We start from the raw sequence: 22,327 nt of genomic DNA, 5'->3' as shown, positions 1-22,327 counted from the left end.
CATTCCCCGTCCCCCTGCGCTGCTGGTGGGAGGAAGGAGAGAACTTGGGAATTAAGTTAAGCCTGAGAAGAAGGCGGGGTGGGGGGAAGGTGATTTTAAGTTTTGATTTTTAGTTCTCATTATCCTACTCTGATTTGGTTCATAATAAATTAATTTCCCAAGTCGAGTCTGTTTTGCCTGTGACTAATTGCCAAGTGATCTCCCTGTCCTTATCTCAACCCAGGAGCCTTTCATTATGTTTTTTCTCCCCTATCTGGTTGAGAAGGGGAAGTGATAGAGCAGCTTTGGTGGCACCTGGCATCCAGCCAAAGTCAACCCACCACACCACAGCAGGAGGTTCTGTGCTGCAACAACTGCATTGTTTTGCTGTCTTTGATGATTTTTTTAGAACTGGTCTAAACAGGGCTCCACTCCAGTCCACAGCGTACACACAGCCCATGCAGGCTACCTTTTACTTTACATTCACAGAATATTTTGGCTTCACTAACTATTAATTTTCTTCTCAAGTTGCCAGCTTTATTTCTTAGTAACATGTCTTCATGATACTGAAACTGGTGGGAAATATCTATAACAAATCTACATCTAACCAAATAAATTTTCTTTACTGATTGGATTAAGCCTAGAATCTTATTTAAACTACTGCATTATTTTTTTTTCATCCCCTAGAATTAACTTCCCCTAACACTGTATTTAACTTCTAGGGGTTTATTTAAGAAAAGAGATTCTAAAATTTTTTAAGAGAAAAAATACTTTAAAATACAGTAGGAGATCAAACAATTAAACAATTCCTTCTTTCATAGAAAAGTTATGAATGGTTTATAAAGTAATCATTATATTATTTGGTGACTGTGCTCTCTGTATGTTTTGGTAGGATTGTTGTGTACTTAGAACAGTTAAACTTACTGTAAACAAAATTAAAGCACATTAAATATATTCTTAATAAAGCATATTGAAAAGAGAATATTAATTATGGGGAATTGAATATTTAATGATTTATAACAAGATAGGCATACAATAATATCTATCAGGACTTGACAAGTTTAATCAGTAATCTTTTTTAGATATATAGTAAATTTTATTAATTAAAGGAGTTGAAAACTGCACAGAGAATGAAGTACTTTGCCATCTGTACATTTTCCATTCACAACATAATTTCTGCCACTGGGATAGGATTAATTCCCTCCAGGAAATGCAAAAACCTGAAGGCTGATAAAAAAGGTCTCTCAGTCTTCTTCAGCTTGATCTCTTTTTTTTTTTCCCCCCCTCTCCCCCCGCTTCCCCCATTAGGTCCATAGCCCACATGCTTATGGACATAATCTTTGAAGCATGAAATTAGTAACTAGTAAATCAATGTCTGCTAGAATCTGTTAGCATCCTAAAACACATGATATATGAAAGGTTCATATATTTCTGTTGAAGCTACAGTTAATATATTTTTTTTCATTACTAGATTACATGTATGTAATATTTTAAATGTCATACATTTCCAGCAGAGGTCTGAATCAGGTAGTAAAAATATTTGTAAAAAATAAGATAGTTATAATATGCAGGCCTTTATCCGCACACGACTGTACTGCAAAAGAGGAAACAACACACCAGATACATTTCCTAACAATTTTTCTGATTCCACAAGTGTGGAAAATATTGGCATAAGCTTTATATAAACCTATAGATCAATGTAGATGTTTCATATAGAGCTGCAGTTCTGAAATATATATAGAAACAGACATGATGCCAAGATAGAAAAATTATTTTAGAAGTGTGAGTAAAGATTATGTCTGCATTTTGTGCCTGTCATAATTCCAAATAAGGCTGACTAGTAAATTTCTTTGAGATAACAGCAGTGTTCAGGTGGGATGTCATCTTTACTCATAGTATTGTATCACTAGAAGACAGTTTCAGTCAATGGTGAAAAGATGATAGAATGAGAATAGCTTAAATAAAAACCTTAATATGGTTACCAGCAAACTGGACTCAAGTGCGCAGTCCTAGTTAATAATCGGAGTTTTCAGCTGTAAACAAATGTCATTAAAACTAAATGCCAAATACAAACAGCGAGACCAAGAAATATAATTTCCAATTTCCACAGCATTTCTTTTTTAAATCAGTTCCATCCAGCTTTCTGTTTTAAGTTGAATGTTAATATCAAACTTTGTAGCATCAGAGTAAATCTGTACATCAGGTCTGTTGATTTCCCCTATTATATCCAGCAGCATATACTAAAACTTCCGAGCTAAGTAATTGTGTGGTTTTTTATTTTTCATTACTCCTGCTTGTTTTGCTCCACCACGATTTGCCACATGCTTTTAATTACTTATTTAACAAGAAGCACTAAAAAGAAATCTCTCACCTCTGGTGAGATTCCAGCCTGCTTCAATGGTATTTTGTCAGAGAAACAAACACTGTGCCAGTATTATCTTTAATTTTCCTGTACTATCTTTATAAATGGTATACTTGCCATACCTTCGTGCATTTAAGGTGGTAGGATAAAAGGGTTTTACAGCAGACGTGGGTGCACCGGGACAGCACACCACAGGGTTCGCATTCAGAACCCAGGGGACACACGACAGAGCGCCCTGGGGAGGGTGGGGTGGTTCTGCTTGGTTTTTTTGGAAATGAAACACCTGGTAATGAAGCCAATGTTCTGTGCATGCAAGGAGTGCAGAACAGATCCTGCATATGGTCTGCCATGCAAAAGAGTTGGCAACTGCAAGCTCTTTTCGTGACTTGGATGAAAATTTTGAAGATTCTAGTTCATTCATTCATCTGAGTTATAATAACAATCGGCTTTTACTACCCAGAAATTACACAACTAGTACAAAACACAACCTAAACATAAACACACCAGCCGGGATCACCTAAAGGTTTAGAAAACTTCTGAATAAGGACAGGCATGGACTTTATTAAAGACATCTTACTCAGTTTTGATAACTTTAGCTGACTATTCTTGCACACATGGGAAAATTGTTTAATCTAAAAATATTTATCGAGGTCAAAAGCTCTGCAGACACAAAACTATTTTGTAAATAAAGTCTTAAACACAAAATTAACTTCAAGAGTCATGTTAATCTGTAATGGGGAGTTAAATTTCTCCCATTCTTATACAGCAAAGAAAGCTTTTGTTAGTTTTATTTTCACTGTAACCTACATTAAATGATCTAATTGATTAAACTAGTTACACTGTAATTTCAAGCAGGTACTAGCTTCATTTCTGTCAATAATATAACAGACAAATTCATGGGCTTATCCAATTTCTAGAAAAAAAGGGAAAAAAAAGCAATTCACTTACACTGACCCTGGGCCTGCCATTTCTTCTACATTAAGTCCTCGTGGGTAGTTTGCTATTTATTGTGAAATGTCTCCAGATGAGATAGCCTTTTGCTGCCCAACAAAAAAAAATAGAACTGACTTGATATGGATTTTAATATTAACAAGCCCAAAGTAATGCTCATCAGCTTTCTGCTAAATAAACAGTAATTAGGGCTGGCTCTGTTAATGCCAAAATACATATGCTTCTTCCCAAACTGTAAAGACTGCCTTCATCTGTGACCACTTAAGATCTCCCATCTTTACCACTCTAACAAATACCCTCAGTATTATCCTCAACTTTTGCTCATGATCACAGCAGGTTTCTGCAGGGCAGTGCTGCAGATCCACCTAGCCATCACACATTGCCTGTTATGCCTAGCCCAACTTCTCTGGTCTCCAAGATCTGTTACTACTTTTTGGTCACAATGTTTAGTAAATACATCCTGCAGATTTGAGCAGTGTCGTACTTCATTTTCTACTATGTAGCTAACATGCCACTAGTGTTCAATAGACTTTAATGGCCCCTATGTTCCATTTCATGAAGACTCAGTCCACTTTCCCCAGGGTTCTCATTTTCCCATATTACCCACTGGAATTGCCTTATACAAAACCACTTCCATATTCAGCCATGAACAAATGTTCAAACCCACATTATACTAAACCCTGATGCTGAAATTCTAGGTGGTAAAAACCCTAAGGTCATCCTTCCCTAAAGCAATAAGCAAGTCATTAAGTAAATGTAGTTTGCCCACCACAGCATGCAGGAGGGATGTCACGGCACTATCAAAGCTAGCTGGCTGCAACAAGCTTTCACCATCCCATACCAGGTTAACTTCAATAAGTAGTTCCCACGCCTTGCCCTAGCACAGCCACCAACCCCCCACAAGGTTTCAACAGTTCATCTACTGTCCGTGCTGTTTCTTCATCCTCTGCAGGCCAGTCCACCCTGCTTCTTGCCTCTACTTGTATCTGGATTCTCTCTTCATCCAGGCTCCTCTTTCAGCCAGCCTCTCCTCATCCAGCCCCCCTTCCTCTCCCAGGGGCTTTCCTTGTCTCTCTTGCATCCAAGGCTCATGCTGTCTTGCTGGCTGGCTCGCTCGCTTGCTTGCTCGCTGTCCTCCCTCTACTTCTTCCAGGTCTCTCTTCACCTAGTACCCCTCTTCTATACCCCTTAGAGCTATTTAGCTACTTAGCAGGCACCAGCCACAGCTGCACATTATCCATGTCAGGCAACCCACCGCCCCTGAAGCCAGCCCTCAGCTGTATATTAATAATGTTAATTAACATTCCTCTACAATCGAGGGATATTACTGTTATTCTAATAGCATAAATACAAAACCCAGTAATTTACCTGTAACAGAATGCAGGAGAGATGTATTTTGTTATTGTTAATTTAAACCAGAAATACACCAGGCTGCTCTCAAAGAACATGGGATCCTTTCCTGAGGAGATTTATCCCCTCTGAGAGTCTTGGTCTTCTAAGGCAAATATTAGTCTGTGGAATGGGAAGGCCAGCACAAAGTGGAAGAGAGATAGGTATGGAAACGCTTTGTGAAAAAACTGGAGTTCGCACAGGTCTCTCAAGCAGGAAGCATATCAGCTACACAGAAAAGCTTTATGACTGAACTTCTGAAGTGAAGGATGTGCTAAGACAGCAGTAGATTCTCAGGTCAGGTAAACATAGTGGAGCCAGTTTCAAAATACCTTGCTTAGATATAGCTGTGCTTGAAGAAGTTTGAGTGAGCTAGTGGTAAAATCCCAGCTTTAACTACCTGTTATTAACCTTCCTGCTAGACTTATCATTATGATCATGCTGTTGTTATCACCATTAGTCTCCCACACATACTGGAATGTGTATGCAGCAAACTATTACCTCCCTTGAGCCTCCTCAGACACAGACCTGAAGGATACCATGTTACAGAAGCAAAGGCAGTTCCATGGACCACCTACCCTCAGCTTCACTATGTTGGCTCCCAGTCTGGGTGATCTTGATAGGACAGCACATCCCTGGACAAATGACACTTGAGAAATGACTACTTATGTAGAGTCACCACTGAACTTCGTGGAACTTCGTAGACAAACATCTAAAAGTACATGAACTCAATAGCTTAATGGGACCTTGGGTCTGTGAAGCTGAACTAAAGACATAGCAGCGGCTGCTCATCTACTGATGAACTAGTAGCCACTTCTCATATCTAAAGGTATGATAGGGAGTGTTTATGAAGCTAGTCATGAAATCTATAGTTAAAACCTCCTAAAAGAGCATTTCTAGGCTAAGCTTTTAAGATGACAGTCATCCCAGTGCAAAGTAACAGAAAGAAAAGAGTGTGCATCACTTAGCCAAGATAAATACAACACCAACAGCTTAACCTTCATATATGGAGGTTAGTGTCAGGCTTAATGAATATCGCTGAAAGATCAATGAAGAACATTCAAATTGAGTCCTTAAAAAATATTAATAATAATGATCTAGGAAAGAGTGGAAAAGAAAGGTCAGAATTCTAAATAACGTCATCAAGGAAGGAGATCAAGAGTAGCAGTGAGAAACTGTTCTGTGATTACACATGCTGTCAGAGCCATTATCAGATGTGTTCCTGAAAGGGCAACTGTGACAGAGCTGTAAGCTGAACTAAATTTATGTTATTCTGTTAAATTATTTCCCTCTTTTCCATCTTATTTTTTCAAAAATTAAGCACTGTATTCTGTGTGGAGCTGTTAGACCTGTGCCATAAGTCTGCAATCAGGTTATTCTAGAGGGTTAAAAAGAGATGAAAGGTGTACTCAGAAAGGGTAGATGTGCATAAGCAGTGGCAGTTTTCCACTTGTAATGATGGTTTGCAGGCCCTGTAAGACAACTACAAAGGATGTCTGTTTTAAGACTTTATGACAGAATGATATAAACTTCTTTCTTACTATATCATGAAATTCTGTCTTCACTCTTGCCAAGTACTGACTCAGCTCAAATAATGACAAAGCAGAAGCTGAGGTCAGAGTATCTGACCGGACTGGAGGCTGGTGTCTTATTTCTTAGTAATAGTTTTAGGATAATTTTAAATTGGCATCGAGGTCTAATTTTAGTAACTAGCAATGATTTTTTTCCATGACACTAAGACAAGGACTATTGCAAACATATACAATACATCTATTACTTAATTTTCAGTGTTGGAACTATTAAGATTCTAGCATTCTAGATGGCTAGAATTGGCATGCTTAAGGTTTGCCATAACTCCATTGCGCTCCAGTTTGGACCAAATCCAAGCAGAGTTTGTCCCTAATTGTCTCCTTTTTCATGTCTCCTGGTGAAGGACCTTGTGTTAATAAAGAGCATTAGCCAGTAAGGGTTGTTTGCTACTGTTATCAGTAGCAAAGTGTCTCGGCTTTGTTGAACTTTTTCAGTGTGGCCTGCTGAAACCTCAGATTCAAAGCAACAGACTTCTGATTCTGCCACACTGTTCATGGTGTGAGCTGTGACACACCAGTACACATTTTGAGTGCAGAATTGCCAGCAGGCAGGTGTGACCTGAATACAGGCCTCTCTGCAGAGCAGCACAATGTAGAATCGTAGGCCAGAAGCATGAGGTCATGCTTGTAACTGGGAAGTCCCAGGGACACAATTAAGGAAGACAATGAAGCAACCAGGGACACAGATGCTGTCTCACGACCTTGTTGTGCAGTGTCTAGCACAGAACAGCAGTGGTAGCTGCTGAAAGCAGTGCCGTGGTGCTGCACTGGTAAGGGCTATTATTAGCTGGCAAAATATCCTTGTACTTACCCAGTTTGTAGAAACATAAAGATGTGCTTCTCCTTTGCATTGCTGAAGGAAAGTAGAATGACCGCTTCCCCTAAGTATCTACACTGATGTCCTGACTACTCTTGAAATTCCTCATATGATCATGCTTATAGTTGGAAGGCAGCTCAGTTTGTAGTGTTGTCTTTGCTGCTCCAATGAGCATCCCATTTGGATAGTCCCAGGTGTCAAGAACAGGACACAGATTTAGGAAGATGTACAAGACAGTGCTCCTACTGAGCAAAACTCTGTACCATTCAGTTGCAAACTCAATAGCAGAGCAGAAATGTAAGAATATATAACAGTCATAAATTCCAATGCCTGTGGAGGTTAGAGATTTGAAAAGTAATGAGACTATATTGCTGTTTGTTATTTAAATGGGCTAGATCCTACCTTAGATCCTACCCTGGAACAAAAACTAAGGAGATATCATTGCTAATGCAATTACAGATTGAAACCTATATAAATCAAATATACTTCACTGGCTGTAAGATATGGCTCACCTGAACCTTCCCTATCAGCTATACTTCAGTAAGAACCTAATGTATACTTTTTCTCTGCATTATATAACAGTAACACCAGCATGTCAGTTATGTCAGAAGCCTTTTCACAATGGCAGTTGTTGCAGAACTGCAAGGAGCAATTTGGAGACTATTCCATTACACCTCTATTTTCTGCCTCAGTTGTATGCTCAATCTATGTAGAAGTCCTCACAGTGCTGGCAATAATGAGTGACGAGCTGCGTGCACAGGAAAAAAAAAAGCCAGTTTTTAGTGGCAATTTAATACTGGGAAACCACTACTTTTTCAGGAGATTGCTACCAGTCCTTGCCCCTTCAAAAATCAGAAACAACAGTGTCTGGAGCAGCCAGTTAAGACTGCATCATTGACTCAAGGGATATTTTACTATTCACTGCATCAGCAACAGATTCAAAAGTCTCACACTGAGCCCATGAGAAAGCAATTTAAATATGTCCATTCTTTTAGAAACATTTTGCAATCTATAAGGAAATATTTTTAATGTTTAGTAAGAGTTGGATTTTTATGTGTTTTTGTAGAACCGCAGCTAAATAACATAAGCACCCGGAATCTGTCGTTTAAAAGGAGTATTGTTAATATCCTGAAATACAGATTTAAAATAGTATGTCAAGAATTATATAGCCAAACTGTTGTCATAGATCGATGATCTGGAGTATGCAAAATTTTCCAGGCAATTCAGTCCAGAGTACAGTTCCAGAAACATGCCCAGAACACAAGTACTTTTGCTAAGATTCAAGTCAGCAGTGGGTTTTTTACCCTTCTTTATCACATAGCTATCCTAGCATGTTACAGGCCTTTCTTATAAACTCTGTGCTTCTGTTAATTTAAGCTACATCTGGTCTATGAGGATTTGTCAGCATACTACTATCTGCGAAGTGTTCTTTATGTAGACTCAGAATAGGGAGTATCTTTTTTTTCTTCTTTTTCTCATAGTTTCTTTTGTTCTTCCTAGTGATCCCCTGCCATTCTTTGCCTAATGAGTTGTAAAATCTAATCAATTGCAATAATTAAAACATACTGTTTGTGGAATGATGCACGACTTTAATTACACTACAAAGTCCCAGACAAACAAAACACAGAGATTCTTACATTAGAAGAAACTTTGCTTTGCTGTAAAATTTTTCCACCAAGAACAGACTCATGCTTATAGATGACATCTATAAAACACTACAAATTCCAGACTTGCTATTCTGTGTATTTTATTAAAATGGCTGACAGAGTTCGGGCTTGCAAGTTATCAGCATATGAATGAATGGCTGGAACAGACAGATGGCTGTTGTCAGTAAAACACCCTGGATGGCAATTCTAAACAGGAAAGGTTTGTATTCCAGGCCTATAAAATGCATGGAGATTTAGCACTGTTATGCAGTGTAAGAAAGGGTGTTATACATTGACTCACATCTTTTCCGGGATCTTTTCTATGCTGGTGAACATTCAGGCATAAAATAAATTCCCTATGACAGACTGAAACACCAGTGTTTCCTAATTAAAAACAGTTTGATGACAATTGGGCAGGTACGTTCTCATTATTTTCTTTTTTAAGAACAATGCATGTCAAGTAATTGGGTCCTTGTATTATACAGCTTTTTCCTATGCTGTTATTTACATTTTGATGCCAGCCCCAGTGTGGAAGCTGTCAGTTTGACAGGAACTGCAAGCTCACCATTCAGACCTGTGCCATGTTTATTTGTTCTTTGAATCCTGAAAGTATAATGATGTTATTGAGTATTTTAGAGAACTCAAGCATGCATTAGTTATTACACAGTGATTTCAGTGAAGTGGGGAACCTAGTATACCTTATTTGAGCTTCAAACTTTTTCACAGTGAAATGTGATACAAGCAACTTTCACAGTTTGAAAGGTAGTTATTGCTCTCCAGTGGTGTTGCCTTTTGTCTGCCTCTGTCCTAGCTACAGGACATCACAAATGTCATTGATCAGTCCTGCCTAGGCATGCAGTGTTATTGCCTTCATTCTTTACTAAGATTGGTTTCTTTTGCTGTTGTGGGTAGCAGAATTTTTAAAGGGGTGTATAGCCCTCCTAAATAGGACAAATTAATGAGCATATGTTTTCTGAGTGGGCTGTGTGAAAGATGAAGGTAGGTGGTCCACAACTCACTTGGCAGGAGAAATGAATGGATCTTATTCCTCCAATAAATATGGCTAAACAACAACAACAAACAAACAACAAAAAATGCAGAATCAGCACTGGTGGAGAGTGATACAAATATGTTTGGAATACTTCAAAATATGAAAGGTGCTACCTGTTCTGTACTATTATTAGCTGAAAAAGTCCAAAGATAGCACATACGTACAACATGATGTCAAATATGAACCCTCACACAATGAGCAATTTCAGTTTGTGTTTAGAGAGCTGAATTTGTGCTGGAACAGGCTTACTGCTGTTTTTCTCAAAGTTAGTGTGGTGGCCTTTCCATCCCTGGAGCCATCATCACCATCGTGACCAATCTCTCCCAATCTACTCATCACATCTGCATTCTGCTTAGTTGCATCTCACTCTTCTTGGGTATTACAGCCATTTTGTCAGGCTTAGTGTGTCCTTGGAAGTACACCAAACATCACCAAATGGATTTAACAGTATCATTTCTGAGAAATGAGCGAAAATGCGTTTATGAATTAGCTTAAATTGAGATTCAAAACAGAAAACAATTTTAGAATTTCTAATAGAAACCTGGGTTTTCTTAAGACTTCTAACCAAAACAATGTATTTTTTCCAAGTAAAGTTTTATAATATTTTTGCATCACTGTAACATTTCACACACTATCTCGAAACTGCCTATATTCTTTTGAGTATAAATAACTAAACTTTGTAGTAAAAGCATTAGGTTCTCTGATAGGTTCATTTCTTTTCTCCTAATATTGGTTCTATAAATGAGAATGACCAACTATTCCAGGCAAAATGGAAGGCTGTGAGGTATGGAGGTGCCTTAACTTTATAAAAATGAATGACAAAATATTTCAGAAAACTTACCTCTTGAGACAGAAATTGAAATATTTCTAGGAAGCGTTCACCTACTTACACATTTTAATCATGATGAGAAACTGGGTTCACCTTCATACTACTGCATTTTGCTCTCAATCTAATTCAGGGCCAGTATCTTCAATTATTGTAGCACCTGAAATTTGTCTAGACGTGACAATTCAGCAAGACTGCTCTCCTGAACAATGTTTCTTGTTTATTTTTCTAAACTTTGACTTTTGGCTTGTAAATTTACACATGGCTAGGAAGGTGTGCACTATGTAGTACTAAATTGACAGCTTTACACACGGTAATTCCCAGGCACTTCTCCACACTCTGTGAAGTTTTACATAATTACACTTAATGCAGAAAATCAATAACGTTCTGCACATTAGCAGGAACTTTATATCCTTCACTTGGTAACTTGCAATAATAAGTATCGTCTCCCATTGTAATTAAAAATCATAAGACCAGTCATGGCTTGCTTTCTGAAATGAATTGGCTTACTGCAGGCAGTAAAACTATCAGGTTTTGACTGTGTCTAAGATGATTCTAATGTTTTCTCTCTGTGCAAAAATCAAAACATTAGAACAAAATAATGAATGCAGCAGCCAAAGCAGCTTCCACCATTCTGAGTCTTGACACATGCACATTTGAAAGGATGTAAGCAAGCCCTGATAAATACACCTGTATCAGTCTAACCAAAACACTGTTTATTTTGTTTTACAGATTTTGGCCATAGTGTCCATTCTGTTCATCGTACTGTCCACTATTGCTTTGTCTCTTAACACACTACCAGAGCTTCAAGAAATAGATGAATTTGGGCAGCCAAATGACAACCCTCAGCTAGCACACGTTGAAGCTGTGTGTATTGCTTGGTTTACCATGGAGTACCTTTTGCGTTTTCTGTCCTCACCAAATAAGTGGAAGTTCTTCAAAGGCCCGTTAAATGTCATTGACTTACTGGCTATCTTGCCATACTATGTCACCATTTTCCTCACAGAGTCCAATAAAAGCGTCCTGCAGTTTCAAAATGTCAGACGTGTGGTTCAGATATTTCGTATTATGAGGATCCTAAGGATTCTTAAACTCGCCAGACATTCAACAGGCCTTCAGTCTTTAGGTTTTACACTCAGGCGGAGTTACAATGAATTGGGCTTGTTGATACTATTTTTAGCTATGGGAATAATGATATTTTCAAGTCTCGTATTCTTCGCTGAAAAGGATGAAGATGCTACAAAATTTACCAGTATCCCTGCATCATTCTGGTGGGCAACAATCACTATGACTACTGTAGGATACGGTGACATTTATCCTAAGACTTTACTAGGTAAAATAGTTGGAGGACTTTGCTGTATTGCTGGAGTGCTGGTCATAGCCCTGCCCATACCAATTATTGTGAACAATTTCTCAGAGTTTTATAAAGAGCAGAAAAGACAGGAGAAGGCAATTAAGAGGAGAGAAGCACTTGAGAGAGCTAAAAGAAATGGCAGTATTGTCTCCATGAACCTGAAAGATGCCTTTGCTCGCAGCATGGAAATGATAGATGTAGCAGTAGATTCAGGTAAGCCTGGAGAAACAGTCAATCCAAAGGAGACACCTGATGACAACCACCTATCCCCAAGCCGGTGGAAATGGGCCAGAAGGACAATATCTGAAACAAGTTCAAACAAATCTTATGAGAACAAATACCAAGAAGTTAGTCAACAAGACTCCCATGAGCAATTAAACAATGCTGCAGCATCCTCCAGCCCACAGCACCTCAGTGCCCAAAAACTGGAGATGTTGTATAATGAAATTACTAAAACTCAGTCTCAGCCTAATCTTAATGCTGGTTATCAAGACCAGTCAGCAAAGCCACCTGTGTACGAAGAAGAAATAGAAATGGAAGAAGTTGTAGGTCAGAGAGACTCATTGCCAGCTGGACCTATGGACATCATAACGGACATAAGAAGCACATCCAGTATCGACAGTTTTGCCAGTTGTGCGACTGACTTCACGGAAACGGAGAGGTCTCCCCTTTCTCTGTTTCCTGGCTCTCATTTGCAAATGAGATTTCAAGCTGATGCTGTTAACCCGGAAGACAACCAAAGAGTAAGGAGTTCTCAGTTTATACCATTCACGAAAGACCAAATATTTTCTCCAACCGATGTCACCTTTGACTATAATCCAATCAACAGAGCTGTTACTAGTGATGGCAGTGGGTCCCAAACTGTTCTGCATGGTCATTTGCATTTTGATGCTTCCATGGAAAGCCCCAAAAGTTCCCTGAAAGGTAGCAACCCATTAAAATCTAGATCCCTTAAAGTTAATTTTAAAGACAATAGAGGCGGTGCTCCACAAACTCCACCGAGCACTGCAAGGCCACTGCCAGTAACAGCAGGAGCAGACTTCACACAGGGCACCCCTCAGCACATCAGCACCATTCTCCTAGAAGAAAATTCACCCCAAAGCGAACGACCCTTACTTGGTGCTGACGCATCAGCGCTTTGTCAGGGACCTGCTAAAAAGTCGTCCCCTCTCTTTCCCAAACAAAAGATTTTCACTTTCCCTTCAAGAGAGAGGAGGAGCTTCACTGAAATAGACACTGGAGAAGAAGAAGAGTTTATGGAGTTACATGGTATAAAACATGAAAAGCAGCAGGATATCAAGACAAATTGCTGTGGGGATAAACACAGTGATGGCAACCATTTAACAGAGGAGCCACAGGTCAGCTCTTCACCCAAAAGCATGAGCCACAACTGTACTCAAGACATTTACCATGCTGTGGGTGAGGTAAAGCAAGACAGTAACCAAGAAGGTCACAAAATGGAAAACCATTTATTTGCCCCAGAAATTCATTCAAGTCCTGGAGAAACTGGTTACTGTCCCACACGTGAAACTAGCATGTGACTAGTTTCAAAAGCAATAAAAATACCTTTTCTTAAAACACAGTTAGTAATGCCTATGAACTAAAACATGAAAAGCCTCAAAAAAGTGCATAAAATGTTATTTTTGCATGGCATGAAGAGTTGTTTAGTTTAAATACTGTTTAATTTAAAAAAAAGACTGCTTTTTGTAACAAACTGAAAAAATGGGAAAAAAATGACTCAAGAGCAGTAAATAAAATAAAGAGAGCTCTGTTAGGAGCCAGTGTTCTGCAACATCTGACATTTTTGATCCTTTCACTTACAATTGTAGACAGATTTTGAACTCTTTTAACTTTTTTTTTTTCTTGGTTACAATGAATTTTAGAATTTGCACATGAAAGGGTGAAATGTCAATGCATGCATTCATAAAGATGTGAAACAAGGTGCTTTGAGCTTGCAAAACGCATATATTTGTAAATAGTTTGGGGTTGGGGGAAAGCTACTGTTAACAAGGATTTATGGAAAAAGCATTTCCTGGGACACAGGTACTTCCTTCACAGCGTGCTGCCTGGAGGTTTTGTACAGACTTATGTTGCAAAATTGCAACTTCTACTTAAAGCATCTCACATATCTTGCTTTCTGTTAAAAAGCTCATGAGTATATTAATTAAGGACTATAGTATTTTAGTTTATCTGTGCTGTAAATCATGATTTTTTATCTGCATAACTTTAGTTATTGCATTTGTCAGTTTAATTAATGATCCTGTGAGGAAAAGCAAAGATTTAATGACCAGATCTTGAAGCATTCGATATTTTTATAGAAAACTGCCAACATTTCACAACAAAGAAAAAAAATGTTCCATTTTAAAATAAAACCCCAGAGTTATTTCTGTGGCAATAAATAGTGCCAAATGGCTATATAGACACATCCTAAACTTCTCAATTGCTTAGAATATTTATTTTAACTTGGTATTAAAAGAATATTACCCACATTCTTTGTTTCCTTTGCTTTAACAATATTTGCTTCTACATGATCTTTGAGCTCTCTTTCCAATTTTCTTCACATGGGTGCCCATACTTCAATAACGGCAATGTTGTTGAAGCTGTTATGGTGTAAGGACACGAGAGACAAGCTTTGTAGGGGGAAGTACTACCTTTTATTATCACAAATCATATAGCTGGAAAAAGCAGGCTTCAAGTACATGTGATTTGGCCGAGGTCCTCCATGCCCCGAAGCTTGTCTGTATCTTTCAGTTCAATCATTTGGACTGACAGAAGGTATCACCTGACTCACCGACTTTGCCCCAACTCATCCTCCCACAGCTGTTCCAAAACGGAGTATAGGCTTTTCCCTATAACTAAATAAAGGGAAATGTCAATCATTCCATCGACAACTGCCAAAGCATCTTTGGTTTCTCTGATATGCTCCAGCTTTGTAGAAGAAAGATGCTGAACTAAAGCCTTCATTAAAAAGTATCAGTCTAAACACTGTCTGAAAAAAGCTATCATTTTTTTATCCAGCAACAATAGCTTCCTATTCCATAACATAAAAAACCCCTATAGATTAATTCCCTAAATCATGAAAAGTTTATTCAGTCCAATAATCCAAATCATAAGCAAAGGTATGCATGCAGCTACACAGGCATGTCCTACAAAATGTTCTTTTTTCTTTTAGGAAAACAGAATGCAGATATTTTTTTCCGTGCTGTGATTTCTGCTGAAATTGGGGTACTCCCTTACAACAGTTTTGTAAGAGCAACAGTCCAGCCTCAAAGCTAATAGCAAGAGGGTCCAGCGCTTAAAAATCTGAGGAGGCATTTAGAAATCGTAGCATCCGTTCCCTGCTGCTCCATGGGCTTGTTGATGGAGATGGGACTTCTCACTGCCCCATACACAGCAGGGAGCAAATGCTTCTTCCAGGTCAGTGTTGCAACAGCAAGCATTGCGAAGACACTGAGACAGCAAGAATGGAAGCCTTAAAAGCACTTTAGACCAACCAAAGCGTGGTGTGTATCAGCAAGCTTGTACTTTCAATAGTGGACCCAGGTTAATTTTTACTTATGTGTCATTTTCTGTCATTTAAATGTCAATTAAAAATCAGGCATCTAATGCATTTCATGTAAAAAAGCAAGCATTTTTTCTGCAGCATTGCCCTCTGCTTGAAATGGCTGGGCTGATGCCACAGACCTCACTTGAGCCTGGCTCATAGAAAAGAGGCAAGTTTGAAAAGCTCAAAAATATGGGTTCTGGTGGCTGGGCCAAATACAAGCACAGCACAATCCTTTGTTTTTGTTTTTGTATTTAAAAAGGTTTTCTATATTTCCATAAGTTTTCTGATTTCTATAACAAGGTAATGTTGAGGTGTCTCATCAGTCATTTGAAAAACTGGAATATAACATTATTCTTTCCAAACAATGTCTGGTCATTAATTCTCAAAATAAATATGGATATTTTTTTTGTCCTTAGTTGCAGTTCATTGCAACTTGTTGCTGCATTCAGTTTTACCTATTTATATGGCATTCTGCTTAACATTTTTCAATCATGGTATGTCTCACTGTTCCAAAACTTAGCTCTTAGAGTATTTTATAGTCATTAATCTTCTTTTAGTTCCTAGATATTTTCAGTGACTAAAACTTAATGCCAGTCAATTTTTATATGCCTAAAATGTTGGTCTGTATTTTCTATGTGCAGTTTTATGAAATCACATGGGCCTGTTCGATCTGCCTTTACATCCTAGTGAACTAATGAAGACCAAATTAAGTCCAAATGGGACCTGATCCCATGCTCTGGATCCACAGAAAATTCCCGTTCTAGATAATGGTGTGGTTCTGGCAAGAATGAGGTCTGTGTCATGTTCCTTCTGTGTGCTTTTTCTCCCAGGTGAACCTTATGCTTTGGAAAAGCCCCCTCAGATCTGTGCCACTTGGTGGAAAGGGAGGGAACATACTGCAGGAGCAAAGATTTGATTCCTTAAGCTCTCCTGAGCTGAACGTTATACGAATCTGATTCCACCCAATTAAAATCACTAAAAATTCAATAGTGGTAAAATCAAGGCCTCAAATCCTTGTGCAGATGAATTTCCCCTGAAACCAATGGGACTCTGACGGAAAAAGGGACTGACGGAAATATAAATGAGGATGGCAAGAGTCTCTCCCTCTCTTGATGAAAATCAACAGGAGCTTTAACTGTATAAATCAGATGAGGAGACCAGGCCCTTACTGAGTGCAGTATTTTAAATTTTTTCAGAGGAGCACATTTATTTTTAAATTGTACAAGCAAAAGAAATGCAATTCTCTTTACTAACAGATGTATTTTTTTGAAATCTTGAAAGCAAAAGGATCAAGCTTTAGAAGTGCTTTTGGTATAATATCATTATATAATTTTGACTATGCTGAATATTATTTCCAGAAGCACAGGTTGAGATATTTGGTTTTCCCAGTCTTGACTGCATACACGGGATACACTCCTGAATGCCTAGCTCATGTGTAATTCCTGATTAAAACATTTCCTTCAGCAGTTGCATGACTGGACCTAGCTTTCATTCCAGTAGAGCAGGTGTAAGAAGTGCAGTCCAGGATCACTTCATTCATCCTGAATTGCTATGTAGCAAATTATGCAAAATTACCTGAGTATATTTTTCTGTTTTTCTTAAGCTTTAAAGCCATTTCAGACTTACTACCCATTCACCACAGTAACGGGATGGTTGTTTTTAAGTTCTGGAGTCAGTCTCCAACAGTTGTGGAATTTCAAGACAATTTAAGGAGTGTTAGGATGAAGTGACTCCCCTGTGCACCTGAAAGGGGTCTGACTCTTTGTATCGCTGGAAAACAAGATTGTTCAGGGAGATAGCTTTGCAATCAATCTATTTTTTATATTTTATACTAACTGCAGGATCCTGAGTCAAAGTTTTAATTCCTTTTCAATGATGATACCAAATGTACACATTTAAAAGATGTTCACAGAATGATCGAACAATTTTTGAGTAAATAATCAGGTTAATCCAAATCTAGGGTGGGGGGAATAATATATCGCACAAACTGCAAAGGAAGTTCACACAGGAAAGCTGTTTACAGCGAAAGCATATAACGTAAAGAATGTAACATGGTATAGGAAGTTATTGCACTACAGAATTTATATAAAATACACTTTTTTAAATAAAAACACAAAAGGCCTTTTAATGTATAGAACATAGGAGCCTCTGTGCTAATGCACCAATCTAATGCACTGTGTCCTCACTTCAAAATTGGTCTCAAAATTCAAACATAAATGATGTTAGAGAGGTGATATCTGATCTAACACTAGAGCAACTGACTTGAAGAGCTTTTTAGCACAATATTATGTAAACAAATGTGCATACAGAAAATTGTATTTTTGCCTATAATGTACATAAATCAAAATGACCATTGGCTTCTTCAGTCTTTTTCTAACAGGTAACACCTGGCAACTTGAAGAACAACTAGTTATTTTAAACATAGGTCTTTTTCTTCTATATGTAGACTAAACTTCTGTTTCCTTAGATCTGTTTGAAAAAATGTTTACCCTGAATTATTTAATTAATTCCTTCAACCTCATCTCTCAACCTCAGTCCAGTACAAAAGCCAGTTGTCTTCTTCAAGCCCTATTGCAAATACAGTCAGCCTGGTAAAAATGTCCAGGGCCTACCTGACTGGGGATTTTTTCCATTCATATAATTTTTTAATCATTTGGATAGAAAACAAAGTTTAACATTTTGATCATGCAAAACATATTTTAAAAGCAAAAAAATGCAAGAAATGTGGTTTTTTTCAAAGTAACCAGCACAGATCAAGCAAGAAATGCAAATACAGCAAAGGGGGAAGAAAGACAGAAAACTGTAAGTAAACAAGGCATGTTTTAATACACTATATAAACAAGAGGTATAATAAAACATATATAAAATAGTCCTTGTTCACACTTAATGAAGTAAAAATGCCAGTAGCAGAAGATTTAATTCCAGTCCTACGCCATCTTAATTTTTATCCTAGAACCAATGGGTCTCTACTGAAGTTTCCAGTGATATTATTACCTACTCACCTGCTACATGAACACCTGATCTGTAATCGTTTTTCAGAAGACTTCCCTGAAAAATAAGACACTGTGTGTTCTTATCTTTGTTGATCTTTGGATCCCTTCTCGTTGCCTTCCAAATACCAACTTCCTTTTCTTCTCAGGAGCAATCAGAAGGCAAGCCACCAAACAGAATGATAGGTGTGTCTTGTTTATCAGGAAAGCATTTTGGTAGCCCAGTGCAAATGTCCAGATGGATTCTATTGCATTTGAATCAAGGAGCAAGAACTGAGTGTCATTTCTCTGTTATTGTTGCAGCTGTACCATCTCACAGCTTCATGTGTTTTCTAGTTTTAAAAAGCTCAGCTCCTCCAGGGTCCATCTCAACCTGCAAGATGTTTCAGTGCATTTGTTCAGTGCTTTTGCAAAATGCTTTTGTAAAAGCAGTTGACTGCTAAATGTTAAGAGAGCTATCAGAATAAGTGCAAATATTTGTCTCTTGTCCAATACATTTTTATTATTTAGTGGTACTCAGTTTAAACTCCAGCTGAAATGCTTTTATATTCTAAAACAGATCAGGTGTTCTGGGAGCCAAATCCTTTGCAGCTACTCTATCCGTTTCCTTAATGAAGAAAGGTTAGGTCACTGGCAGGCAGAGACAAAATTGTTTGCATTGTGTGATGGTTTCTTGTTCAGTAATAATACACCACGTGACATCTCCAGGCAGAGTAACATACTTGTCTTTGTATTTGTTCTGTTGCAGGTTTAAATAATATTTTTTGAAAATGTTGTGTTACGATGTTTAAGAAGTATTACCCTTCAGTACAATGGAGATTTCTTCCAAAAGAGCAGTGATACCTTATAGTCCTATACTACTATGGATTACTGTTTAATTTTCGGACACCTAACACAGATCCAGATGGATCCGATTGTAGAACAAGGAAGTAGCACACAAATATTATTGCTCTTTTTAATCAAAAGTAGCCAAACAACATGCTATTAGCTAACACTTAATTCAAAAAGATAAGATTATCCTAATTATGTCTATGAACCAAACAGTATGGTGACATGTTGTTACATTAGACATTGTAGTCCTGTGGTTAATGTAAACCCTGAATCTAAAAGCAGTCTGGGTAACTAATTTCATTAGGGTGATTTTTTACCTCAAATGAGTATTTAAATACATATCTAACATCAGCAGGAGTAACATATACTTCTAAATCTGGAAGTCTATGGCTATATCTATGCTGGCACCTTAGTGGAAATTAGGAGAGCTCTCCTGACGTGAATCTCTCAGCTGTCCCTGCTTCTCATGCTTTGGTTCACATCATGGAGAAATCCTGGACCATGCAAACTGGATTACTTTTAGATGAAGCTGAGCCAGAAAACTTGTTCCATGAGGGCACCTCCTGTGCTGCAACCAGTACGACTCACTATGGCCTCAGTACCAGAGTACAGCTAATCCTAAATAGTACCCCTGATACACATAGAGTAAATGGTCAGCACAAACCATTTTCCTCAACAAATCAGCTTCTATGATGTTGTAGTACTTGCTAATGCAGATGTACACTATCTCCACCATGGGTTTTACCTCCAGTCCATGTAGTATTGGCTAAATCCCTTACTCATGCAAATTTTGCCACTGTGCTCAGTAGTATTGTACAAAAAAAGCAATATATAGCCACAGATTAAATTGTCCCCAGTGTGTTCTCCAATTTAACCCACATGGAAGCATCTAAACAATAAATTCTTGATAACCCTTGGATAGTTGTTGTTTGCAGTTTGGACCACACTCTTAAATACTGCATATTTCTATAGTCAATTTACCTTAAAGTTGGTGTTACAGTTGATTAAGACAGTACAGACAGCACTAGATCAACTCTCACTTCAAAATCATTAAATCAGTGAAATGATTAAACTGACTGCAAGCAGCCCTATTTCACTTAACAGTAACTCTTAGTTTAAACTGGTATAAATAAAAGGAAATGGCTGTGCAAATGGCTAAACAGTGATGGAGGATCAGAAGACCAGCTTGAGTATTTTGTGCTGATTTACCATGTCTAGATAGCTTTCCATTTGGTTCATCAGTTGAAATTTATTTAAATTTTTTGTGTGTGTGCACACGCTAGTAGGGTTTTGATTGTATGCTTAGTTGCTCTGATATCTAGGACATATCTTGTAAAAGGTAATGCAAGAAACAAAAAGCCTATTCCTTATGTTACTTTTTCTAACGATTTCCAGATGAAGGACATATGTCTTACACTGATATTTTTGCTCTAAGTTTTGCTCAGATAGCACCTCTCAGTGGAGGTTCAGAAAATGAAACATTTATGCTTGTTCTTGAAGTCCTTAAGCAGAACGCCAATGGGAATTCTGCCTGAAACTGAAGGATGGAGCAATATATTACAGCTTTTGGCAAAAGAACAGTTTCTAACACATATTACAAAATGAAAAAAAGAAAAAAACACTGTTGGGGACAATCATGGGTACTTCTGCTAGGATGCAGAGTTCTGGATTTATACCTCTAAATTTTCAAAGAGTTATGCAGAGTTTTACCTATATAACGCTTTCAAAAGTCAAAGGAGCCATGCTGATAAGCTGAAACATGGAGGGATTAGTGTACAAAGAACCTGAGTTGAATACATAGCCTATTGCTTTAAGATCACTGTAAATATCAACTAAAAATATGTACTAATTCATGTTTATAAGTTATTACTGTGTTAGTTTCATAGATACGGTAGCATGACTATTATTAGTTTTATTGAGTTTAATGAACTTTACTTTGTATTCCTCTGTGAATGCTCTGAATGCTGCAAACAAAAAAAGCACAACCGTATTTTTTCAAGTTCTCTTGGCGCAATAGCAGTGTCTTCACTATTGTTCAATTTTACAGGATTAGCAACATTCATCATAAATTGCTATATTAATATCTTTCTTTAAAAGAACTGTCACTAGGAGATAAAAGCATATGTGATAAGTCTCGTCTAATCTCATTCATCTGCCTTTACAAAATGCCCCAGACATTTTGTGGGAGAATATGCTGCTTTTGCTTCATGCGTTGTTTGTATTTGGGGGTGGGGCAGGGGAATAATAGGGCATTTTGCAATGGTAATTGCATCAATCATGCTTTTTTTCATTATTATTGTATTTGTTAGAAACATTTTGATTTAATTTCTTTTTGTAGATAAGAATGTTTGACAATAGCTTTATTTTATCTGCTAACCATCTGATTCCATTAGACAAATAACTTCTCACATTTAGTGGTATTCGTATCAGTGTCTCCATATCAGCTGCATTTTAACTTCCTAAAAAAGGAAATGTGATTATTATTTTTGTCGTATTAGATTTTGGTGATCAACTAAATATTTCTGCACCAATCTACATATTAATATGCATGTTGTAGTCTGTACAATTGTTCAACATCAAAATATCTGTTTAATTTATGTCAAATGTCTGTAAAATAAATGCATTGTTCTCCATTTCAGTCTGATAGAATAAGCAGGATAGTAAATAAATGTGTAAATGAATCATCTGTGTCTCATTTCAGTTCTCTGCATGAAACCACTTTACATTGAACATTGCACATATACCAAAACAATAATCCATAGTGTCTTTCGATTTCATTACTTGACAATATTATACAGGGATCCCTGGCAGACAATGTGTACAGAAATAGATCATTTGGCTATGCAAATAAAGTCAGAAACCATTATTTAAAAAAAACAAAAACAAACAGTGCTTTAAGCCTTTTCTTTTTTTTTCACTCTCTGTCCAGCATTACTGCGAATTACTACTCACACTGTCATAGATACAAGACTTCAAATGACTTTACAAGGGTGAG

The 22,327-nt window shown here is 37.6% G+C and overlaps 1 protein-coding gene across 1 annotated transcript in view; it reads left to right on the top strand.

The window, feature by feature from the left end:
* KCNB2 (potassium voltage-gated channel subfamily B member 2) overlaps nucleotides 1-21,997 on the top strand; it is a 204,650-nt gene extending 182,653 nt beyond the window's left edge. The window contains exon 3 of the mRNA XM_055706148.1: nucleotides 11,343-21,997. Within this exon, the coding sequence (XP_055562123.1) occupies nucleotides 11,343-13,505 (2,163 nt within the window). The 3' untranslated portion in view covers nucleotides 13,506-21,997. The remainder of the gene's footprint in view (nucleotides 1-11,342) is intronic.
* The last annotated feature ends 330 nt before the right edge of the window (nucleotides 21,998-22,327 follow it).

This window comes from Falco cherrug, chromosome 3, assembly GCF_023634085.1.
Source record: "Falco cherrug isolate bFalChe1 chromosome 3, bFalChe1.pri, whole genome shotgun sequence".
NCBI lineage: Eukaryota > Metazoa > Chordata > Aves > Falconiformes > Falconidae > Falco > Falco cherrug.
This window is presented reverse-complemented; position numbering and strand designations above follow the sequence as displayed.